The sequence below is a fragment of the Atractosteus spatula genome, chromosome 15, assembly GCF_055471065.1.
Source record: "Atractosteus spatula isolate fAtrSpa1 chromosome 15, fAtrSpa1.hap1, whole genome shotgun sequence".
Taxonomy (NCBI): Eukaryota; Metazoa; Chordata; class Actinopteri; order Semionotiformes; family Lepisosteidae; genus Atractosteus; species Atractosteus spatula.
In genome coordinates, this window is record NC_142720.1 from 17,059,679 (window position 1) to 17,086,195 (window position 26,517).

The following is a 26,517-nucleotide window of genomic DNA, read 5'->3' on the forward strand; positions in this document are numbered from 1 at the left end:
TTGTGAGGAGCAGGCCACAGTGTACAGTATAAGGCAAAGGGTCACCATACCAGAACTGCTGGGTCTTCCGGACCCTATTTTCAGAATGCAGTGGGTATAGAAAAGTGGAAGACACCCCTGTGTCTCAGGATGTGTGAGATCACGGATGAATCAAAAGGGAAACGCAAACCAGAGAACACACTGAGAACAGGAGGTAGGAGGACAAAGAGTTGTGGGAGTATGGAACATGTTGGTATAGTCAAGCATTGTTGGTGAAGTACCTGGCAGCTTGAGAAGACCCTTGGATTATTAATTACAGTAGCTATGAGTAACCATGTGGACTAGAGGGGCCGAATATTCTTGGTTGAAACCTTTATGTTCTCATACTATCGGAATATTAATCCTGAAATTTACAGTTGCTCACCTGGTTATCAGAAAGCTCCCTTAGAAGCACAGTTTGTAGACAAATGGTTGCACCTGCCCACTGTGATGTCAACGAGGAAGTAGACCTAATTTTTTAAAAGCTTTGAAAACTGTAGTTCTCGGTTACGTAGAAAAATAAAACAATTATTTTGGTTCGAAAGAATATTCTCAATGATAGAGATACTGTACAAATCTTTTGATAAAAACCTTGGAGGCACAGTTATATTAATAACATTGCAAAAATAGTTATCGGTGAGTTGGAAGGGAGTTCGTCACTTAAAATACTGATCAGCGAAAGGTGTGGATTTTTTTTGTTTCTCCTGTTCCTCATGTTTGCGTTCATCGCTGTCAAACCACATTATATAATTTTGGATCGCCATCTTGTGGTGAAAGACATTATAAGAATTCTCAATATCTTCAGATTATTTCTATAACTGGAATTATTTCAATTTCTTGAACCTTAAATAGTGCACCTAGCTGTAGAAAGGCGAAACGTGTTATTCGATCATTACAAAAATGATAATACATTTATGCAGAAATCTACGAAGTAATACTCAAAACGCAGGTTGCTGTCATAAAAGCCAGTTGCTTTAGCTTCATTAACGGAATGGCTCTTCCAGATTGATGTTTAAATCAAAAAATATATTTTATTAGGTTTTTCAAAAATATTCTATAAAATGAAAAATTAAATTAAATTCTGAGATGGTCTGCACCTGTTACAGAACAGTGTCCTCGGAGTTCTGGAAATGGTTATCCAGAAGGAAGAGCGCCACCTGTCAGTCCATACGAGGTAACTTCACACGCCAGTAACCTGGTTTTCCTCGGAGGACTGCCATCCTAGTAGTGACCAAGCCCAGTCTTGCAGCTCCGTGAAGGTGCCCCCCCCCCAGACAGCACAAACGATGAAACCCACCTCATTTGTTAGTGCTACGTTTGCTGCTTCCGTTCCCGAGATATAGCGCCTTGTTTTTCCGGTGACTTTGACCTCCAGTGACCCCCCGTCTGCCGAGTTCAAGCGTCTGTTGCTGGTGGGAGAGGAACAGCTCTGCAATTGTGTTCCTCTGTTTGCCCGGGTGGGGGGCGGCGGTGGATTTTGCAAAAGTTCCTGCAATAGCAATACAAAAAAAAACCCCATAAAACCGTTGACAGAACGTCGATATGCCTCAATTAGGGAAACGCGTTCAAAACTTGCAGTGTTCTTCAAAAACAATCTTAACAATGCAACGGATGGATTGCTGCAAAAAATAATGACGTACAGCAACAAGCCTGCTTACAGGTATGTTAAAGGATTTATTTGAGTAATTGTTATAGTGCTATTCTAATTGGCAGGTTTATCACACATAGGCCTAATCTATTTAGAACATGTGAATGTAAATGTACTATTTACATTTTGGACAGTTTTTGGCAATGATATTCACTCTAACGAACTGATATTTGCTTTTTCCTTTTTTTTTTTCATTTCAGTAGAAATGCGTGTTATTAATGCCTTCTAGGGTTCTAAGACGTTGTGACCACGGGGGGCGATATTCCACTGTAGTTTTGGTGATTACGGGAGCACTCGCGTTGAAGTTGGTTGCTTCAGAAATCACTGTAAATGTTCATGTAAAATACTCAAGTGGCACCGCTGGGTACAGTGTGTCTATCATACTATTTACAAATGTCGTGTTAAATGTAACGAAAATGAAAAATTAGTGGGATATCTGTTTCAATCATTATACTGTATACTCCATTGGTTGGAAAGCACTCTCTGCCGTCACCTGTGTAAGTGTCCGTGATCGTTCTAGTGCTCTATTAGTCGTAATAATGCCACTATATCATAGGAGAGTTAGGAGAACTCTGTATGACATAGTAACACGACAGGCATTAATAATTCCTCTGGGGGTTCTGAGAACACAGATCTTGGCAGAAATCAAATTCTGGTGTTTGACCAGCACATGTCCTCTGTGCAATGACACACCTGGCTCCAGAGAGAGAAAATGACCGAATTGCCTTCAGAATTTGGCAGTAGCCAACTTACCTCCTAAATCAGTTTAGAAATTGACCATAAAGTGTCTGTTGAAAATGCCTAGCATGCTGTAGGTCCCGTTTAAAAGTGTTGAAAGTTTAAAATTAAATTGAAATGTTATTAAACAGATAATGAATACATTATTTAAAGAGATATCTTTAATGTTAGTTGTCAGGAGCAGCTGTTGATCTATATTAGTGATTCGATATTTACGTTATCATTCTTGTTAACATGTGATCCCTCTAGTGGTTCATTGGAGTATTGACTTGATCGACAATTTCCTGCCGAGTTCAAAAACCTTTGTGGGCTAAGCTTTTGTATATTGGTTTATTAGTAGTAGTACAACTGGTAGTAAATATAGTATATATTATACAGTACAGTTAAAATACCAGTATGGAACATAATATGTTACACTAAAAAGACAAACTTTTCTCTCTAAGGAGCAGAATCGACAAAACCTTGTAGTCTGTTGGCTTGCATACAAAGTTATTGTATGCTCCACTGCAATTAGCCAAAGGAATTTGATTTGTTATACAACATTTAGTGCTGTGCATGACTCACTCCTCCCCAACACCCCATCTAGTGTAGTTAGTCAACAGCACTACTTAATGAACAGCATTAATCCATTCCACTTTTATAAATGAGAATTTTCTACTGTCATTGTATTCTGCTAACAGTTGTGTTCAGTTTCAATTTCAGACACACAAAGCTTTCACGCACTCTACCAAAACAGCACTCTTTGCCCAAACACATTTTTTCTAGTTATTTCCCTTATTGTTAATTTCTGGGCAGCCGCCCATTAAGAAAAGAAAATGTCACTCATTCTAAACTATCAGAAACACCCCTTTTCTAAGCAGAGCTCTTTGGCTTTATGTAGGCATGTGAGTAATGGTGCTATTATGTAGCTGGCTGGGCTGGTTAAGACACCATACTTTTGTGGCTCAGTTCAAATTACATATTTGATTTATCCTGTCACATACTGAATTTGTCAGGATTGAATTTCACTTAGGTTTGTGGCTAGAGTTACCTATGAAAGACTTTTAACAGGAATTGATTAATAAACGCTTTAGTGAAAATTACACTCCAGACTAATACTTGATATTCTTGATACCGTGGTACAGATGCACTGTATTGCAGAGCTACATTTTACACTCATCCAAATATGTAATGCCTGGTGAGGATGAGCTTTTCAACATGCATTTCAGTCACTTGGTAATAAAAACAAAACCCAAATATTAGTTTTTAGTCTTAGTCTTTTCAGATAATCCCACCAAGTACCAATGATTCTGTCCACTGTGAATAGTTTGAAGCATTTTTCTCTTGTCTCATCTTTGCCAAACTCATCATATTGTGGAAAAGCCCCCTTCACTGTCTGTGCATCTCTATAAATTCCAGGTAACCATTCCGGTCATATGTGTGTTCTTGACTCTCCAGTCACAGGTGAGCCACACAGTATTTTTCATAATAGCAGAACTGACTTTCATCTTTGTTGCTGACACATATGTATGTGTTTTAACACACTTTGAGTTATACAGCAGAAGGCTAAGATCTCCAACTAGCCTGTGTAATTTCCTTTGTAAGGGCATCCATTGCCAAAAACTATGTTTTGTGCTTTACCCAGTTGTGGATATTTAAATCCTAATTTAGAGTTTGACTTTTTGAGAGCTTCTGCACAGAATTGCATGACCATTGTAGATGTGTGGCGATCCACTTTGTATGTATTCCAGTGCACTGTGCACATTAAAAGCTTGATTCTGTTTTCCGAGGATAAGAGTAAGAAAACTGAATTAAATCGTGATTGTCTGCACTGCCATGAGTGACGAATAAAACGGCCCTGGGATGGTATTGAAGTTGTAACAATAAAACTAATTTTGAAACCTTTTGTACCAGTGCAATTTTTGCTTAATTTGCCATTTGATGGCAAGTCTCCAAACCAGCTGAAACAAAATAGTGCAGCAAGCTGGACAAAACTGGGAATTAATAATGAATTTGCTTGGCAAACATGATCCTTCAGTGAGAACGATAAAAGAATTCAAACCGTGTGTTAAACATATAAAACATGTATGCCTTTGCTGACAATCTGACAATGAAACTGAAATAATTACTTGAAGAATTTGCTGAGGTTAAGCTAGTTAGGAGGCATGGAAAATCCTTTTTAAGTTAGATGTGCTCTTAGAGATGTTTTAGAATTAGTGTTGTGTCACAGCTAAAATAATTTCGGTTATTCCCTGTGTTCCATGTGTTTGCTGTTATGGGAATGTTATTATAGATCAGATCTATTCATGGTTAAATGTAACATACAATTTTCTATTTTCATGATCACTTAGGTTTAGGAGATTGCTCAGTTCATGTTTCATGAGGTCCCACCTCTCTGTACATCTGTGCCTTCAGATCCACGATGAGACGGGCACAGAATACTGTATTTGCTTTACATTGTCTCCTCTTCTGAAGTTTGGTTTTCATGGGAATGATGCAATAAGCCACATTGTCCACTTTACTTATCATGCAGTGTTTCATTGATAGATATTTTAATTTAAAACAAATACATTATCCCTTCATTCTAATTTACTCAGTTCTGTCTTTAGTACAAAGTAATTCTACAGTACTTTCTCCTGTTAGGGTATAGTTGAAATCTGTGTAAACCTGACAAAATATATTTTAATGTATTCCACTATTTTAAAAAACATTCTTTCATAACCTATAGCATATAAACTTCTTTAGGTTTTGTTTGCTTTTTGCAATTTGCATTTTTTTTTGTGGAAATCCAAAACATTAAGATTCGGTTCACTTGATTTGATGCCTGCTGCATGAGTGTCTATTTCTGCCTCACATTTTATATATGAAAGAGGGTCAAACCTATTTTGAAATTCAAGCAATAACTGCAATGAACAAGATGATACTGTGCTATACCACATTTTTCAGTCTTCCGAGGCCTATATTAATGGGTTTTCTGTATCCATAAGTGTGTTTTACTGTCCATTTACAGTGTGGGTTTTCTGACTCTGTTCATTACCCTGGAGTTTAACTTTAAAAGGCAGCCTTCCAGTAGAGACCATTAGATTTATTCATTTGAAACTCAGAAACCCTAGGTATCAGTGGTGAAAAATTAACTAGGGATGGAGTATTCCATTACACATGGTGTATTCCTACTCCTTGAACTCGCACAAATGGAAATACAGTTCAGTGTTCCAACATCATTTGACTTTCATATGATCAAACATTTATATCCATGGTTGTAGAGCACAGTCCCTGTGGCATGAGATATTAACTGGAGCATGATAAGCATGATGAAATAGCCCAGACAGCAAGTCTTAACTTTTCATTATGCACTATACTTTTTATACACTCAAAGTCATACAGTTTTATTTTTACAAAGTCAAACACCAATGAAACATGTTTGAGAAGGCCAGAGAGGTACAGAAGATTTCCTGAGATTCTAAATACGTGTTTATCTGTTCAGGGGTACTGTACATCACTTAAGCCTATATAGAATGACAGACTTCAAGAAAAGTCTTTTAAGGTTCTTGTGTAACTTGGCCTAAGCATCACTGTCAAACATATAGTAGCTGCCTCCCTTATTAATATCCGAACATCACTTACAGTACGGATGACAAATGTGAATAACTAATCATCAAACTACAAAGTGTAACATAATGTCTGTAAACTGCAAAGTCACTGGATAGGGCCTCCATGTGCAGCCAGTATGGCCTGTATGTGCCATAGCACAGAGTCCACGGACTTCAGAATTCTTGGATGGAAAATGCTGTCTCTGGTGTCATTCCAGAATGCCTCCTGAATGCTTAATTGGGCTCGGATCTGGTGGCTGAGAAGGCTATGACATATGTCTAACATCAGTGTCACGGCCCTCAAACTGCTGGGAGAGCACACACGTTCTGTTGATGGTGACATGGTCAATTTAGAACACACCCCTCCCTGCAGGAAAGAAATGCTTCAGCGTGGGGTGAAGATGAACATTAACTACCATTAAGTAATGGAAAACATGACGGAACCACCAGAATCCTTCACTATTGAAACAAAGCAGGGCTGTCGAGTTCTTTAGATTGGTGACACGTGCACCAGTCTGTGTGACAAGAACATGATGAATTTGACTATATTGTATTTTTTCACTGCTCAGTAGTCCATTGCCTGTGCTCTCTATCCCACTAGCAAATATGCAGTACCGGGTGTAATGAGTGGTTTTTACATTGCAGCCCCATCATGGTTTCCCACTGTGTAGAGTTCTTAGTAGATTTGATACATGAGGCTGCTCGTTCCCCAGGTTGAAATTTTCAGTCTGTTGATCTGCTGTCTCTTGCTTGACTGTTTTACCTTGCAGTTTGAATGAAATCATGGATATGCCGATCCTGTTAACCTTTTCTGATGATGTCTCTTCCTCTTAAAGTTCATGTAACATCAGTAGGTTGAGGTATCTTAGTCACTAAAGCTGCTGCCGAACATACCACAACAATCACCCCTCTTTCAGTGTCACTGAGGTCTCCTCTTAGCCTAGCCATTCGGAAAGCCATCTAGGCTTGTCCAGCATTGCTGTGCATGACCCCTAGCGTGCTGTAATGGTGTTTGCTTAATGCTTGAGCCATACCTGCAGTGAAAGCCCTTACTTCCAATATATTTGGTGTCCTTCATTTACCCAGGTGTTTCAATATGTCTGTCTTCTACCTGTATGTATCCATCTGTTCATTATATTTTCTCTCCCTGTCTGTGTGTCTCGGGGAGAGCAGGTTGGGGTCTGCGAAAAGACAAATTCCTAATGCGAGAAATTGTATACGGCCAATAAAGTGATTGTAACATCTTAACATATTTAGAAATCCATCTGCTTATAGGTGAGATTACGTTAGAAAATACCTTTTGATTTATTGTCTTAGAGACACGATTGACTGAAAGAGTCGTTTTCTGCCTTTCGTACAGTACGTGCGTGCTTTGCGTAGCTGTAAAAACAAGTCCGGTTCTGAAAATGACCAAACCGTTCCACTGGATGGCGGTAAAGGAACGCGAAAGCTGTCGGAGACCACACTGCCGTCTTTGAGAACTATGTTCTGCGGGTTGTCAGTGTGCCTGTACGCTTCACACTCCGCAGTTAGCTTGGAAAGCAGAATGGGTTTGAGCAGGTTTATTTTTGGGGGGCATTCCAATCTCCTGTTTTCAATGGAGGTTAAAAGGATGAATATTTTCTGTCAGACACTGTAACGCGTTGGATTGCCTTATAACATTGTTGCTGTGCAACCAGAAACAATACGCTTCTTTGTCAGGTTGATGTAGATTTAAAAAAGTAGTTCAGTAATGTAAAATGTGTTTTGTATCGACGTATGAATAAGATAAAGGCATCTCGAATCTCAATGAACCCATACCTTGAAAAGGCTTTCCTGGAATATCAATTCCGACAGAAGCTCCGGTTCCAAAACCCGAATTTTGTTCACATCAATGACCACAGTTCGAAAGAGAACAGTCTTGTTAAATTAAATCCTTGGATCGTGTAGTTCTGTCCTGTGGGTGTTTTAGTTTTTTGCATTGTTAAATAGATTCCTGTAAAGGATTATTTTGAGTATCTATATTTGTCAAAACATTTGAAACTTTTATGGCGAAGGAAATACACATTAGAACAATTTGTAACTCCATTACACGGCCATTACCTATTATGGGAACATATCTGTTTACATCACAGTCTTTTACTGTATGTGCTGTTGTTTATAATTGTTGTTCTTTTTTCTGGGGGGGGCAACACTAACTGTAATTATTATTCAGTTCATTTCAACATGTGCGTTTTGTATCGAAACACTTTCCGTGCTTCATAAATGAAATAATCTTGTGAAAGCAATGCAGTGAAATCATTTTCTTCTGAAATACAAACTTGGTTCAACTATATTTAAACTATGAAAAACGTATATGTAAAACTGGACATTTAGTATCCTGGGATAACTACAGCAACATTATATGGGTGTATTTTACAGTGGAGTACTTATGAATTTTGGTAACAGACATTATACATTAATAAAGGTTTTATTGCATACATCTATTCGAGTCATTGAAACGTCAGATAAAAGATAATAGCACAGATAATATCATTTGTGTTATTTGTTTAATTTACGTTGCATAACGATATCATAGCGCCTTTTTAAATTTAAATCCGTATGTGTACAACATACAGGCTGTTTAATTACATTTCCCAGATATTTTACAACTATGGAGTGATTTAAGAGCCGAAACAAATAACCACGTTATTGTTAACTTTGTGAAAAAGTTGAGTAGAAACAATCGGCACGTATAATATGTGTCACCTAATTTGGACATGATTTAGCTGTGATTGCCTTCAACTATCTCATAATCTGTCACTGGCAATAGGCTTCGCCTCATCGGGTTTGGGGTGTGTGGTCGGTCCACCCCAGTTTTCCTAATGCTTCCAAAAGGACTCATTTCGTGGCTGGGACTCTCTTCGGCTCAGACAATGAAGCGGAGCGTTCACTGACTGAGCAGAAAACAATCGCCAATTCATACAGGGAGATGTGTCACCAAAACGCCAAAGAAAAGCTAACATGACATCTGTTTTAATGGTTTCTTGCTAATAAACTCTTCTCGAATGGCGTCTTTGTTAGGACGTCAAAGATTATTTACAGAATGAGTCAATTTCTAAATGGTTTCCTGATTGTTGGGTAGAGTCGCGGTAGGTGGTGGCGAGGGCTATTGGCGGCTCAGGGGGGCGACCTCTCTCTCCCAGCGGGGCACCAACAGGAGCCTCGCTAATTGAGGAGCCCGGGCCGGATCAGGGCAGCGACCGAGTGCAGTGCGGGGATGTCGGGGGCAGAGGAATCAACCGTGCAGGACAGGTTTCAAACAGGAGCGCTACACAACTTATATAGGGTTATGAGATGGAGCCCCCCTCCTCCTCCGCCGCCTCCTCCTCCTCCTCCTCTCTCTGTTTCTCCTTTTCTTTCTGCTTCTGTCTGTTCAGTGAGTGAGATGAGTTTGCTTGTGCGTATACTTACGCTGCTAACCAGTGTCCTGTGACCTTCTCCGCAGCACGCTGGAAACGGTTCTGAGTGAAAGCAGTGGGCTATAGTACTTATTTATGTCTCTGCGAACGAGATGTTCAAAACGTTTTGTCATTAAAAGTTGTTGCCACATAAAATTTATTTCAGGCCCTGGCCACTTTTAACTTTGTCGCTTGCAAATTTAATAACAGTGTTCAATAAGCGTCTTCAATCATTCAAGCACCTTTCCTGAGCCACTAATCAAAGATGTAAAAACATAATCTCTACGTATTTTATTTTTATTCTCGCAGATGGAATTAGAAAATGGTATGAAAGTGACGTCACCTTATTCAACTTTTCTTTCCCTGTTTTTGCTCCTGGTCATAATAAAACCCGAGGCCACCGTGTGACAAATGCCCGTGAACCTTCCGCGTTATCCAAAAACATAGTGTGAGACAAGAGCATCTCAGTTAACTGTGCTATATTAGCACTTTTCAACCTTTTTTTAATTGTACATTTTATGTTTCTACTAAGGAAGACACAAGTTGTCCAGAAGACACTAGTTAACAGATGTTTAAAAATATGGCCGAATGCACTTGTAACCTAATTATTTACTGTGATAACGAAAGGTTATGTTCCTAAATGGTAAATAGATGAGAATAAAGATAATTTGTAAATTGTGCATCGCGCAGGATACAATTACAAATATTTACTTCGAGGGGGAAACTGATTGCTGCAGTTGACTTCGTAGAGATGCGTCCCGTAAATAAAACATGAATGATTCTGTTGTATCCAGATTGTGCTAGTGACGTGCGCCATCTTTTAGAGGAAAAAATGTTTTTAATGGTACCTTTTGTGGAAGCTTCGTTTATCATACTACACTCTGAGACATATTCGTACACGGCAGATTGTATGGAGCGCTATGAAGACTGAAAGTAAGGAAAATGCATTATCACGTTCAATTATAGAATGTGGATGTATTTCCTACATGTGAAATTATTTTTATTATTATTTTAAGTACTATTTTAACTTTTCACAAAACATAGAATAGCAATTTCAAAGATGTTTTTTATTCTATTTTCCTTTCTAGAATAACCATTGCATAATCCTAAATTACCTGAAAGATTCTTCTTGATGTAAAAGACCAAATTTACTAATTCTTAATATTTAACACAGAATAACAATATATTTTACTTTTATATAAAAACTGTGTTAATGTATATCCGGGATAATTGAGGATAAATGAGTTGAGGTAAAATGTGTTTTTAATTATTTTGAGCACTGCTGGGATATGTTTCACACGTATTGCTGTATATATATAGCCGAATGAGTCTATATTGCATCTTCTTAGCTATTATGTTAAAACCGATTTGGTTTTACATTATTTTGCTACAAATTGAATCGCTTATTGCTTATTTGAAAACGTATTAAAAACGCCTGAAAGAAACACCACGGATCCCAAAAGTACACATCTTTATTTTGTTTATTTTCTGTTTTAAGGAAATTACATTTCTCCTCGTTACATATTGTGTTACATATTTGTTTTAGTTAGCATCCAGCACCCCGACCGAATAAAAGTTTTCCAGAATGTTAAGCTGGCCTCTGGCGAGCAAGCTTCTAGATAGTGTTAGCTAATTTGAGAAAGAAAAATAGGCATATATCTCAGTAAGGAGATGCGTGGACTCTAGCACTAGTGCTGGCAGTTCCGTCTAGACAAAACAGAGCACGCACTCGGTTATTAATAACATGGGCCGTCATTAAACTGTGCTGCTGAGAATGTCTGTTTAATAATGATCTTACATTAGTTATGATAGTAAATACACATCTGACAGTGTAACATTTACCGACCAGCTTTGCCTGGAAATCATCCAATGTTTCCAAACTGATATTTATTAGACAGGAGATCTTGACGCTTATACCATTTGCCACCTGAACCCTAATAAATCCTTGCCACAAACACAGCTAATTGTAAACTTTTAATAGCATATTACACGCTAACGTGTATTATTTAGTGGAAGTAAAGTGAAATCTGAAAACATTAGTCTTTGTGCTTTTCACGAATACTTAATATACTGTAAATGCGTGTATGTGCGCAAATACATTCCATCAGCATTGCCTCCGTAATAGCGTATTTACTTCTGTAAGCCTCAGTTTATATATATAATTATTGAGTAATTGAGTTGACATATCTTATATGATATTTATGTCATTGCCACTCCCTGTCTATAGCCCAGTTCTTCTCTGGCTGTAGGTGGAAATGACCAGTAACCTGTGCAACTCTGGTCTTTAGTCACCCATCGTTAAAGAAGGGTTACGAAGGTGCAGTGAATGTCATATGAAAGACTGATGTTTTAGTTGATTTTATGTTTTATTTAAGGGGAGTATTAATCTGTATTAAAACATTTTTCTCATTGTGCTGACCAGTTTTAAATCTGTAAGCATCCGACAAAGGCTGTGATCCCATCTGCCTATGGGTCCAAATTAAAGTTCAAACGACCGGCTTATACATGCTGATCCTGTATCATAGCCTCTCGTGACCCTTCAATTACTATTTAATAGAATTACAGTTTTAAATCCCAGTAGTCTTAAAGAAAGTTTTATCACAGGACTAGCATAGCGGAGGGTATAACAGATGATTGAAGATTTATGGCAATAAAGACAGAGGCCGCAACTAATAGGGTGTTTTCTCAAGTTTATAAAATAGCTTTTGTTCAGAATAACTTGTCCCCCACTCCCCCAGAAGCAAAACTGAGAGCCACGTACAAATAAAAATATATGAATGCCTCATATGCACATCCCTTTTCTTGTTCATCGTGCACAGAGAGAATCCCTGGTAAGTAACTTGACTACAGAACCTGAAAATATGGCCAAGCGGTTTATTAACGAGATAAAATATGTAGAGTACAAAGAGAAGCTTCTCTTACTATAATATATAGATATATTAATTGACGCTATCATAAACACAATTTTAACTTATTTGTATCTTTCTATTGCCTATTTAAAAAAATAAAGAGAAATATAAATGAAAGGTTAATGATGAAGCAACTAACCTCTAAAATAAACTAGTACATTTGTTAATATAACTTATTTATACACTTTAAATCTTATTGCAGCAAATGCACGCAGTAAAATAGAGACTCGGTTTCACCGGCGGCAACCATAAGAAAAAAAAAACAATTGAAACTGAAGATATTTACAAAAATTACACGAACGATAGATTTAAAGATTTGCTGAAATGTCCAATGTCTATATAGGCTAAGGGAAGCTGGTACGTATTTTCTTTCACATGAAGTATGAATAAACATAACGACTTTAAACACAAGACAGACTCTACGTCTATAGCAGCTCAGCAATCAAAAAGGCGTTTTATTAATTTTGTTACATAATATGTTCAAGTGCGACATCTTACCTTATGAGGTTGCATGAAAACATAAATAAGTAAAAGTCTCTCATCCTACAAGAGTGATTGCAGTCTGAGCCATTCTGCCGCTTCTGCAGGCGCTGAATCCAGGTCAGAGGGAACTAGAGCTCAATGAGAGCTGCATGAATAAACACGAATAGAAAGTTGTGTGCAGTTAACCGATTAAATCGGAGAAAAAGCAGGGCAGAACAGTTCTTTCTCACTGCAGGCCGCAGCGAAAGAGCTTTCGTCTGCATACGCGCAAGGTTATGGGAATCGGACAAATAATCTATTCTTCTGTTTTTGAAATATATACTATTGACTATACATGTGCACAGGACAGAAAAAAAATCCGTGACTATCTTCTCTTATTTTAGTTGCCTCATGCTCCGTGCTTTCTCTGCTTGTTATGTAAACCCTCATCAAATTGTGTGAAGCACACTCATACCCGGCACCAAAGGGTACATTGATTTCGGTTTTAATCTGGGTTAGCAAAGGCTGACGTATTTTTCTTAGAACGAGATTGAACGGTGAACGTAAATGTAGTGAACAACATTAACAACAACACTTAAGAACTAATACAAAAATTGACATTCACTGCTTACACGTTGACAAGTTAACAAGCTATTAAGCTAAGGGGAAAAATGAGTTCTCATTTGTAATAATATTCATCCTACAGAAAGGAGAAAACGTGCTGTTTTTACGTGCTGTATAATTTAAATACTAGGCGTTCACCTTGGGACAGTGGAAATGTCAAAATTATATAAATTCCTTATTTATATAGCCTTTCTGATACACTTAGCCAAAAGCAGAGTCTTAGGGTGACTGTTAGTACTATTAGTTACTGTTGTTAAACTATTATAACCGTAGGAAAACCTGAAGACATAAAAGAAAACAAAACATTAACATCCCATTAAAGTGTTCATTTGGAGCGATCTGTTGGATTTAATCTCATGGTCGTATCCCCTGTATTGACAAACTGCTCTTCAGCTTCCGATTAATTTCTTCTTAATCAAGGTCTGTGCTTGTCATGGCCAATAAACTAATAGAGATTGTGAAGGGGAGGCCGATAAAGATCAGCAATGGCGAGCAGGTTAGCTGTTTGTGATAGGCCCTATCTTTCCCGGACAGATGGATTTAGTGGGTGAAAAGGGCTTAAATGCAGATTTTCATAGATTTAACAACAGTCACCTATTGATGTTTTATGCAAATCTCGCCACGGTGCGGATTTTTCTATTTATTTTTCATTTAATGTATTTGATTTTATTTTAAAATAATACAGTATTAGGTCACATCTTCACATTTGCTTCGAAATTGTTCGATTACTCTCTAGGTTTTTGCGGAATCATTAAATGGATATAAAGGTCAAAACAGACTGCAAGAGGAATGAAGTTGCCGAAACGCACAATTTGAACCGGTCTGTTTATGAGGAGTGTAGAATCACTGTGAAGGGGGAAAAAGTTATAGCCCGTGTTATACTGCGCATGCGCAGTGACGTACAGCGACTCCTTGTCGAAGTTGCTTGCTCTCATTCTCAAGCTGCAAAAATACTGAATTAATAATAAACGTATTTAAGACCTTAGTGATTTAATTGATCTCAAATTCTATGCAATGGAGATCTGAAATACAATTTGCATCATATTATGTGATTTAAATTGAACTGCCATCGAATAGCCTGTAGAAATACTTGGCTCGTTTGGAGTTTTAAGGAGTGTGATTCTCAAATTTCCTCAGTTGCTTATTCTTTCTGATTTATAAACTATATATATATATGAAGACTTCAGAATATAATTTTTATTGCTATATTTTCTGCAAAAAGATACGAAGGAGGACAAATGCACGCTACATTCATTAATGTTTAAACACTGGGTTTACAAAAACTCATTTTAAACTTAAATATATACTGTGTATGAGAGCTCTGTGTGATGGGAAATATTCAGTATTTTTATTTTATAACTACAATTTGTCAAAAAATAGCGTTACGTTTTATTTTGAAACTTCAGTGAATCTGATGATAAACGCTCTCGAAAAACAAAAAATACGAACTTAACACCACGTGTCACCTGTTTTTCGAAAAGAGAAGGGACAGTATCAAGAATTACGGTATTATTACAGCAGTTCTAGTTTGAATTATTAAGTTCCTAATTTGAAAGGTGTTAACATTTTAATATTTTGATTAACAGGTTGTGGAAATCATTGATTTATTCCAGAAAATAAGCTAAATCAGTCGTTTCATTAAGCCCTATATTAATACCTCGTGTGAGTGTATTCCTTATAAACACGCCCCAAGCATTAAGCATTAACCCAGGATGTTAACAGTGGTGTTAACGAAGCTGGCGACGAGGGTTAAAAATAATCATTTGTAGGCTGAATCTATTGTTGTGGAGATGTACTTTACATGTCTAGTTAAATTTTATTTTTGTTTAAAAAAAATCACGCCAATAAAGTCTCAACACTGAACTTTGTGTTCAGCCATTTTTACAATTTTACGCAGAATAAATACAAAAAATAACTTTAAGTAACTTTATTAAAAACGTCAGCATGACCAATTCAAATAATAACTCGCCATTATGGTCATCTAAATGAATGTGTTGTTCTATTCTGGATGATTACCGAGGACACACTTTAGCAGCTGGCTCGCCAGTAAACGTAACTGTTGCTCAATAATAAACCTCACCAAGCCAATGTGGGCAAAGATGCGTTTGGAGAGTTTTTGAGGTTGACGAATCGGAGGTACAAAAGTTTCAAAACATAATGCATCACACAAGTGTTCAAGTTCGTGTATTATTATTATTATTATTATTATTATTTATTTAGATTAATGTCTTAAGGAACAGCTTGGAACACTACTAGCATTGTACATAAAGAGGCTTTCACAGTTTTACAATGGAAGTTCGAAGCAAGGGAGGAGCTCACAATGATTAGTCGATTTAGTGGCGCGTTTGCTTAATTTCTGTATTCATTAGTGACCGTAAACAAAAGAAGAAGAAGGTAGAGTCCCTCTTCTGCACGAGACAAAGTTGGATGTGTATGTGCACATTACTGTAGCCTAGAGTATTGCAAGTATTAGAACAGAGATGTTCGAAAAAACAACAGACCTGCGTGTCATATGTTAACATGTATATCCCGAACTACAGCCCTTTTGAAATACTGTTAATACTAATGTCACTGCTACCTTTGCTATTGGTTGTTATCCTAAGTATGAGAGAAGCAAAACGCTGATGTTGCAATTTTGTTTTAACGCTGTACACGGCACTGTATTGTCTTTATGAGAACTCAGTTTTCAGACGCCAAAGAAACACAGCAGAACATAAGAAAATGGAATACTGTATTTGATTTAGAAATTTATACATAAACATGAACATAAACACGCAGGTAAAGGAACATTGAATAATAAGCGCCCTAAGCGAACTTGGAGAATTCCTGACAGGTCGCAGAAAAATACTCCAAATAGCTTTTGCATAAAAGTGAACAATAGCACTCGATGTTTTTTTTTATCTACCGCCGTATTCCCCTTTAAAAAAATCATAACAAAACAGAAAACCTATAGCACTTCGTCAGACGTTTTGACAAATATTTTATGTAGGAACACCAAGCCAAGAATAGTGAACAAGAATAGAAAAGGAGATAGAGAAGAACAGCAGTATCATATACAAGCATCTCTCTACACATATATTACAGACTGGGAGAATGATCGCATTATTTTAGATATACATAATTCATATAAAATCTTGAAATAAAAATAAAAATCTGATACAGTCATAACTATTCGGTTCCACATTTGACCAGTACCCACACAGGCAGTGACAGAAGTGTAGAAAAAAAGGTGCTTACGAATCGAATGATTGTCTGATGAACATAAAATAAAACGAGAGAGGATTGCATCTTGGTTGACCGTCATCACCACTTGGACTAAAACAGAGATAGAGAGAGATTTTTTTTTAAAAAAAAAAGGCGATAAACATCTGGTTATTCCCTCTTCTTGGCGCTCCTTGTAAAAATATTGAACGCAGGTTATTATTTTCCCAGATACAAAAGAATATCATGCAATTAGTGGTGGGGAGTTGGGGAAGGTGTACGTCCATTGAAAGCGCTTGCAAAAGACGTGCTTGTCTCTCTTTCTTAATAATACCAATTGGTCCTTTTTTTCTTCCCCGATATTTTTATATAGTCTCAGTTTTTTGTTCTTTTCAGGTCCGTATTCCCTGTTTAATTCTTTCTTTTCCGTATCATACATCACATTCCGAGTCACTGGAGGTAACAGAAAGAATGGATGTGCCCGTTTCGACTCTCTCCGTCATACTGGAAACGCTGGTGGTCGGACTGGCCGCCGTTGACGGGGACTCAGCCGAACTGTGCGGGGTGCACCCGGATTCTGACAGCGATCGCATGCCATTTTGTCCTATTGCTTGGTGCTGGAGCCTGATGAAAATAACAGAAGAAAAAAATGAAAAAAAAAACATCGTGATTAGTACACATCTCAATGCATCGATGTGCAAATGCTAAATTCTAATGCATTGGAGCGTGCACGCGTCTAACCGTCTGTTCATTAAATCGCCTGTCTGTATTAAAGAAAGATGGGTATAGAAACACCGAAAACTGTACACCATTTTTGTTTTTCTACAATAAAATGGGACGCAAAATCGTATGTTTTTTTTAACAAAGCAGTGCCCCTGATACAGCCCGTGTGCACTCTTTGAGCGAATGAGCATAGAAAGATGTTCACGGCCACGTTTATTTATTTGTTACTGGTTTCACGGGAATAATGTTGTCCATATTCTGGTTCTCCAGTCTCTTACAGGCGTAATGTGGGCTGTTTAATAATATGTCGTTTTATTTCTATAGTATAAGTTAATGGGACTTAAAGATAAGAGTGCTTAAAACTCTATATTAATTAAAGCCTTATAAAATAAACATATTTCAATGGATGCAACATAATAATTAATTTCAGATACTATAAAAGGTGGTAGATGTCTTCATCAAACAAATTTTCAAACATAAGAAGCTGATTTTTTGTTTTACATTACTTTCTATACACCACGTGGACACATGCTTTCAAAGCAAGACAAATACTCCAGAAATGCATTTTTATAGATATTCCACTAAATAATTTCCACTGGAATAAGTTCCGTCTTCAAGGACCGAAGAAAACACTTTTTTTTTATTTAAACTAAGTAGATATTATAGGTGAGAGTATTTAACTTACGTTTTTCAGAAAAATAAATAAACCAGTATAAAGAGCGAGGAGGTTATAAAAACAAACATCTGAAAATTTTAGCCCTTTATTGAACCCGCCTGAATTACCAAAAGATGATGATGATGATAATAGTAAAAATAATAATTTAAAACTTTTAGATGCATGTACTTGAGATCACCTCTTTTGTGATGCAAGTATAAATTAATTTCTTATACATTATATCATACCATGATTATTTACTGGGAAAGTAATAAATTATTACTTCATCCAGTTCTTTAAAAAATATTTTGAATGGGTTTCTTCTAAATAGTAGTTTAATTTAGAAGTCAGTGTATAATATCAGCTCCCTCATATTTACCATCTTCCTGGGAGCTCTAGGTAGAAGCCATATTTCCTTGTGTGATCTTTTCCAATGTCTTTCTCAGCTCTTAAAGGCTGGGTAGTTCTCAAAAACTTTCCCTGGTCGAGATAAGAGAGAATTTACAGGTTTGCTACGGGAAGTTTAATTTTGAGATAAAATTTAGCACCTCCTTACTCTTAAACCTTTGTTTTTTTGTTATTCATTCCTTCTTATGTACCTAAAATACTTAATGCTTAAACATTAATGCTATTTAACAACCATGTACGTTTGCAATGAAGTATAATCGGTATTGCTCATAAATATACGTAGAAGTAAATTTTTATTGGAAAAAAAAGCTTGCTCTTTAGATAACAATAACTTTGCATATTTTCACTGTTATTCCCAAAGTATTATAGCTGTAAAATCAGATTTGGGGTGTTGTAATTGAAAAGGGAAATGTTTTTCCTAAGTGCTAAAGTGTTGTAGCCTAAGTGCAGCGGTTTCACTTTTTACTTGCTGCTTTTTTTAGTTTTCTCACATCTACAATAACTAGAAATTCTGTTCTAATACTCTGAGTCAAGCCGGGGAAATGTTTTACTGTTTAGTGCTGTGATTGCACACTCGGTAACTGTAATAGCTTTGATTGCGATCTCTCCTGTAAACAGCAGTATGGCTTGTAATGCCATGAGTGTTATGTTTATACGTGAGAATAAAAATGAGTTTTTCTTAGTCTGTTTTACTGTTTTTTTCTTTTCAGAATTCGATATCTTATTGAGCTACAGTTTCTTCTGGAAGAATTCAACTAACTTGGAATATCTTTAGAGCCGTTTTCTCCTTTCTATCTGCGGGAACTGGCGAGAGCGTTGTTTCCTACGCCTTACAGCACTAGAACAAAACCGAACTGACCTGTTTTTTGCAGCTGCCGCTCTGTCTCTTTGCCTCCGATTTTTAAACCAATTCCCGACTTGTGTAGGAGTGAGTCCAGTGGCTTGAGCCAGTTCCCTTTTCTTGCTGGGATTGGGATACGGGTCCTGCAGATACCACTCCCTTAACAGACTGCGTGTCCTCTCTTTGAAACAGTGGGTCTTCTGCTCGCCGTCCCAGATGGTCCTGGGCAGTGGGAACTTCTTCCGAACCCTGTACTTATCTACCGGTCCTAGGGGGCGACCACGCAACTTCTCGGCCTCCTGGTAGTGCGCTTCTAGCCACATGGCCTGCAATTTGCCATGGGAGTCCTTGGTAAACTTGTGGTTCTCCAAGATGTGGTACAAGTCTCTGAAATTCCCCGTGTGGAAGGCAACCACGGCGCGGGCTCGCAGGATAGACTCATGTTTGTTGATCGCCTCGCACGCCCCCGGTGCCACTGGCAGTGACCAGAGGAACCGTCCCAGTCGCTCGATATCTCCGGTTTCTTCCAGCGTCTCGCAGACGCTCGCCACTTGCTCCGGAGAGAAGTTGAGAGTGGGTAGCTGAAACATTGACAACTCTTCGGGAGATCTGGCGCTGGGTGCGCTGCTCGCCAAAACCAAAGGGCGATCAGCGAAGTTTGGCAGGAAGAAATGGGAGGGATAAAGCTCTAAAGGGGATCTGAAAACCATGGAATGACCTGAGAGAGAAAGAAAAATATCAAGGAAAAGAAACGACGAGTCAAGATTGAATGATTCAATAGCTATCGCCTAATGACACCAGCCTCATAATATCTCCCCTAAATCCACCGTGAGTGTAGCATTGAAACATTTTGTTTCGCTTTTCTATTGGTCTTCTTGGTGTCGTTGTAAGGTTGTCATGGCAGCCCTGCCAATCACTGTCAAGTGTGCCAATCATTAGCCAGTACGTAGAGGCTTTCACCACTTCGCCTGCACACACGGGGGGTTATCAGAAACTCAAATCTCAACACTCCCCTCCCTCTACACAGGCTCACATGAAGTAAAAAGCCAATGTTCGCGTATTTGTTGAATGGGATGAGCAATTAGAGGGTGGAATATTATTGCGATCTTAACGAGGCTCGTTAGAGCTAAAGAAGATATGTAGGGAAAAGGAATGGGGGGGTGCAGGAGGGGGCTGTGGGGGTGCCAAATGGGGCAGGCTGGAATACTGGAATACACATTTGAATAAAGGGCTTCTAACCGAGTCAATTTACACATGATTTGCACGTAGTTTCGCTTCATTCGGTCCATCTGAACACTATTAATTCTGGGAAAGAAAGGAAAGATGAGATCATTAGACTCATCCTAATAGCACTGACCATGCCAGCAAAGGCGCGTCGCAGAATTAAATTTTGCTTTAGATCTTCGTGGGCTTGTACACTTTATTACGAAGGGCTTTATTAATATTAGCGTAAGATGTAAGGGACTTTAATGGTGTACCAAATAGTATTTGTTACATCTGATCATACGGCAATATCGCCACAGCCTCTGGAATGGGTTTGAGTGTGTGTTTTCTTTTATTTGGGAATCGCTCTGATCAGAAGTACCCCTTCAGGAACAACTGCAATGAAGATCCATCCAGGTCCAGACCCTGGTACTGTTTTTGTCTGCAGCAGGTCTGGCTTGGTGCCAAGTTTAAGTGTTTCCAAACATTGACTTAAAGGTGAAGGAATATTACTGCGCTGTGTAAGAAAGAGTTACTTACCGCTGGTAAACAAAAATGATTTGGTAAAATAGAAATGACACATGTTTACCACAAGCTCATGAATAATAAATACACTACACATATGTGTTTATAGGCCTGCATTGCATTTTTTTAGCATTAAACAAGCAGTGGAACCATAGTGCAATGTTTACCCAAATGCTTTTCGCTAATTCATAGCACTTGTTAATAGTTTTAAATTATTTTAGCGTTTCGTTTTATTTGAAGGCTTAGTCAGCACCTCGATTTGGCCAGTCTTTTGTTTGCTTGCTGTAGCTATGCGAGTGTGATTTACGGTGATTTGTATGGGCTACAGGCGCCCATCCTGCCCTGGTGGTGTATATTTGGACAGGACTTTGCTTGGTGTTAAAAAGTGTATATTTTGAATGAGTTCACACACAGTAGCGAACAATACATACATTGTAAAGGCATATACAAGGCGTATTGAAACAGGGCATCGAGACTTCAACTAATCTGCCCTCAATAAAGCTGAAATAATTATCCTAAGCCGCCTTTCCACAAAAATCATTGAGGAATTCAAAACGTTTTAGATTTTTTTTTTCCACATTCTTAGGCAGATTTCTGGTAATGCACGGAACCAGCCTAGTGCCAAATTCGACAATCCGAAAACTAAGCATGTATGAATAAATATATTTATACACTGCGTGGAATTGTAAACAATAATAACTGGCATAGTAATAGTGCCATACTTAGTAACGAAAACTATGCGCAGTTGTTGAGATCTGCATGCTGCGGTATTAGTGAGGGTGGAGAGAGGTGCGGATCCTCGCTGTGTGAGCTCCTGTCACACCGGACTCCGTGAGGTAATTCCAAATGCCGTTTGAATAGGTCCATTTGCAAAGGTTCCTGCAATGGAAGTTACACAAAGTACTTCCATACCTTCTGTTTTTCAGTAACTTATACTACAATGTTGGTGAGGCCTTTTTGGTGTTTGTATTTTGTTCCTAAAAACTTAATATATCTATATGTGTATGTGTGTGGGGTTATCTATATGACATTTATGTGTGTGTGGAAGTGTTTAATTTTATAAGAGTCACGTTGTAGGCTCAATTTCGGGGTAATTACAACAGAAATCGTGCGCTGAAACGTAAGTCCGCTGTTTGAAAACCCGTGGTAAATAACATTCTTGTACACAGCCTTTTGTTTGCGTTAAGCATGTAATTAACACCCCTAAACAAGTTTATTCACCTGGTTTGATTGTCTGCTTATCCGCAAGCTTGGAATGCTCCCTCCTTAACTGTAACCAGCGGGAGACGCGCTATTCAATGCAGACAAATCATTAGGTCGATCTTTGTTTATTTACTGTGCTGTCCGCTTCTGTCTTTACAATACACGACTAAGTTAACAGTAACATTAATGTGGTACAAGACGTATTAATTGACCTTGACCCGGCTTCGTAGCTATAGATGTATTGTTCAGTACAGCAGTATTTCAGGGGTTCCGTGTTTTTATTTGAATTATTGTTTTTATCATGTTGACACGAAAGGCAGAAATAACCCGTCAGAGAGAGAGAACGAAAATGTACTGTAGTCTGGGTTTCAAAACGCTACCAAACTTCACATTCGTAAGCCCTGCTTGGCTCTGTGATGTCTGCATCAACATTTTCAGGATGCTCATCTGTAATATTTCAGAAATCAAGAAAACTGTAAAACGTCATACAGTGTCTGTCAGCCTCTAACGAAAGTGTTTTGCCTCGTAAAGAGGCACTTGGAAAAAAAAAAGATCATACGGTAATCTCTTATCAAAGAATGAGAAGAATGCGGATATTCGAAATTAAATGTTGCGTACTTTGGGATACTCAGTGGTTTTAAGTTCCTTTCTGAACCGGTTAGAGGCAAATTCCCTTATCCTTAAAGGTACGAGCAGATAATTATTGGCACTCAAGCTTTGTGTGAGCAGGACCGGGTGTAAATGGATTTTTGAAGACAACGACTGCCCGCTGAGGCAGCGGTCAATGAAACTGCTTGGCAGGCTTCTTGAGGGAACCCACACATATATGTGCTCTAACATATTTGCCTTCAGTCCGAAATAAAAAAAAGGGGGCAAGATTTTTTTTAAAGTCTCCACTCTAACAATGAATGGAAGGCGCTGGACAAAAATCATTTCACGGAAGAGAAACCGTCCGGAGAAAAGATTGCTACGTTACAGGAGAAGAGTATCTGAGTACCGAAGTGGAAATCCTTTCCGGATCCTGTAAGTTTATTATAGGCAGGCGTAGAGCCCGTCCCCTGTTGCGATGTAATTATCTGTCAGTGTTTACATAGATTTAAAGAGAAATAAAATATTTTCCGACTCTTCGAGTGCTCGGTGTGCCACTTGAAAGGGGCTGTACGATATATATTTTGAATAAATTATATTTTTATGTGAAGTGCGCACGGGTTATCATTTGGTGTTGAGGACAGGACGGTCGAGTCTACCTGACAACATCTGAAGCGGTACTTTAAAGTTGTTTAAAAGAAGGGGTTCATTGCTTGAATTACAAAAAAAAGTTAAAAACGTAAAAGACCACATTCTCCGCCGGTGCTTTTATAATCAAATAACAACCATTATGTCTTTATTTTCCTTGCGATGGTCCGCTGTGCCCTCCGAGGTAGGTTACATTATAGAGTTCGGTCTTCTAGGATCCTCATAGATTGGTGTTGCTTTTAGCTTTGTATGGCTGTCAGGACGGGGCGCAAATGACAGTCTTTATTTGCTTAGCTTCTCTTGTGTATTAAGCTCCACGGTAAACCAGGTTTCAGTCGTTCAGTGGGTTTCAAACGACCAAAGTATGACATTTTTATACCTTCTGTGGAACCGCACACTGCGATGTAGACATCATTTATCCTGTCCAAACAGCCTTGATTAATTCATTTTCCCAGCAATAATATGTGGATCGGTGCGGCAAGATGTCATTGCAACTTCTCAGCGACCGACTTAAACGCTTTAGTATTTTTATTAGTTTTTTTTTCGTGCGGAGAGGCGTATTAGCGAAATCCAATCACGCGTAATTTTATTGTGATCCATTATTGCTTAGGGAAGATATGGATCAAAATATTTTTGAAAGGCAAAGGTTCTTATAACAATAAATCATTCTCGGACCTTAACAAACGGTTTTCGCCATCGGTTTTGATCATTGGTAATAACGGGAAAATGTACTTAGTATACAATGAAGGAAACTTAGCGAGCTATGCTACGTTTAGTTTTTCTTTACCAGAAGAAGACCGGTGCTATTAAACAGTCATTTAATAGCTTAACTTTTCAAGATAAAATGTCACTGTTTTTATTGAAAGACAGCATTTGGACATTCGTATTTTTTTCCCCAATAATCACTTAACTATAAGAACGGATTAAAACACCTTTTATTTTACATGTTGAATGATTTCGCGCAATTATATTATTCTCACAAAACCCTGTTTAAACAAAGTTTATCTGTTGCGGCAAAGTTCCACTCTTTCCATCTTTATGTAAAAAAAAAATGAAGTTTTCTACTTTTTTTGTGTGGTCTCATTAAGTGGGCATCCTGCTAAGTCCGGAGAGTTATACGAAAGCTGTCCAATCAGTGTATTTGCACGGCTTGTTAGCGACAGTTAATGAGGGCGCTCCGCGGACAGAAAGAATGGCGCCTCAATGTAAGATTTACCTTATGTCAACTCGTTACTTCTAATGAATCCATTCGAAGCTTCTTCTCTGAATGGAACCGGGAGACTGAAACTGCAGGCCCTCTTTTTTCCGGTTCCACAGAGAAGCACTGGTACTGGGTTAAAATGCGAAACTCCCCGGTGATGATTCTGTTTTTGGGGGGGGGGAGGGGTGCACCAATGTAATTCAGTGAGAGAGGGGGTGGTGTGTGTGTTGGGGGGGGGGTGGGCTGTGAAAGACATTTCACACAGTATAATATCATACGGCGCTATCATGTATTATTTGGTCAGTCGGCTTTGACATCTCAGTCTGCTGTAGTCACGAAAAGTTCACTTAACTGCTGCTAAATAAATGCTCCCCAGAGTTGCCTTTTTTTAAAGATGCCCAGTGCGATTTGTGCCACATTAACAACGCTTCATTGCTGGTTTATCCAGGTAAACCTTCACATTTGCCTATACGACTTCTAAGCTGCTCCCCCTTTTCTCCCACTGGGCTAGCACTTAAAAATCAATTAGTCTTTTCAGTTCTTAAAGTAAATTATTCGAAACAAATGTATGGAGCTCCCCAAGGGAGACCCAGGCGAGCATAAAAGGTTTGTTTTATTTTTTTTCTTCTTTTTCTTCTTCCTGCAAGCCACAGCGCGGGCGCTCAAAAGGGCAGTCTAGCTAAACTAGAGCGCGTTTCATTCAATGGAAGCGTTAATTAATCTGTTGGTATATTAGCACCAGCCCGTTTTTAATATGTGATAACTTGACGCTCTCGCGAGTTTATTTGGATGAATGTGGAACGTTTTCAGAATGGAAAGAGAGCGCGAGACAGTCATATCGTTCGGTCAGCAGAATTACAGCTGCCATAGGGTGGACTGTACGCGATTATATTAATGGCCTTCATACAGTCTCATGCATTGATTTCCACGGGCCCTGATGCATACGGCAGACGAGGAGGCAGTCAAGCGAAAGGTTTTAGCCTCACGGATTAGCACTCAGAGTAAATAGCAATCTTGCTAATACTAACTGTAATAAAATAGTGTACCCTTATGCTAATGTATACACAGTAATTTCTAAGTCTGTGGATTTTTTAACCCCGCTTCTCGTCAGGATAATAGTTCTCATTTCGAGGTGTTCTCTGATTGACTTGCGCTTGTTTCAAGGGCGGTTCTAAAACTCCGTCTTGCACAAAATGTATAAGCTACACACGAATCGTTTCCATTTTAAGTTCCCCTTGCAATTAAGTAGCGTTTGTATGTGTACATATACCGGCTACATATATATATTTTTTTTAGTAAACAATGATTGTTGTGTAGACTCCGGTTAGCTGTAAAGATTAGAGGTATCACAATGATCAAATCTTTAAATATGTTAGGGCTGCTCATTGTTGACGCTTCTTATACGATAAGCAGCAAGGCAAGTAGAGAAAATATAAATTGTATTTTTATTGCTGCTGTTTTTAATCACATCATTTTGACATAGAATCTCGTTTTTGATTTTGAAACATGTTGATTATTTTCAGACCATGAGCACTGTTTGGATCATTTCAACAAACATGTCTGGAACTGGCGTGGTTTTCATAAATAATATGTAAGCCGAATTAATAAAACACATGAGCTTCATGTAGCTTTATCTGATGTATAATAACACTTTTTGGCAGAACGTGCATCCTGTCGTCTTCAGTGCGCGTAATCATAAACCCGACCACATTAGTTTGTTTTCTTTAACCAAACGTGACATTCCTTATCTGCGTATCGGACTGGTAGAATTGGGCTGAATTCGACCCCTTCTTATTCATTCCTTGTTCTCCAAACTGAAGCTAACGCGAAACAAATGACTCTAAAATCTACTTTTGAAGCAGTACTTCGGTGATAAGCAGTGTGGCGACTTATCTTGCCGGGGTTAGATGCTGTTTTGAGTCGATGGCTCTTTT

General features: G+C 38.3%; 1 protein-coding gene across 1 annotated transcript; it reads right to left on the bottom strand.

The window, feature by feature from the left end:
- Positions 1-16,101: 16,101 nt before the first annotated feature.
- On the bottom strand, positions 16,102-20,056 carry six3a (SIX homeobox 3a). Its single transcript, XM_088933859.1, has 2 exons — positions 19,234-20,056; positions 16,102-17,212 (listed from the first exon to the last, which is right to left on the bottom strand). Exons 1-2 carry the CDS (start codon positions 19,923-19,925, stop codon positions 17,020-17,022), a joined length of 885 nt encoding a protein of 294 aa, XP_088789985.1. The 5' UTR covers positions 19,926-20,056; the 3' UTR covers positions 16,102-17,019.
- Between the last annotated feature and the right edge of the window lie 6,461 nt (positions 20,057-26,517).

Excerpts from the sequence above, each read along its gene's own strand:
- six3a (XM_088933859.1), bottom strand. The coding sequence starts at position 19,925 with ATGGTTTTCAGATCCCCTTTAGAGCTTTATCCCTCCCATTTCTTCCTG. Across the intron at positions 17,213-19,233 it reads GCGGCAGCTGCAAAAAACAG|GCTCCAGCACCAAGCAATAG; the intron begins GTCAGTTCGGTT and ends TATTTTCATCAG.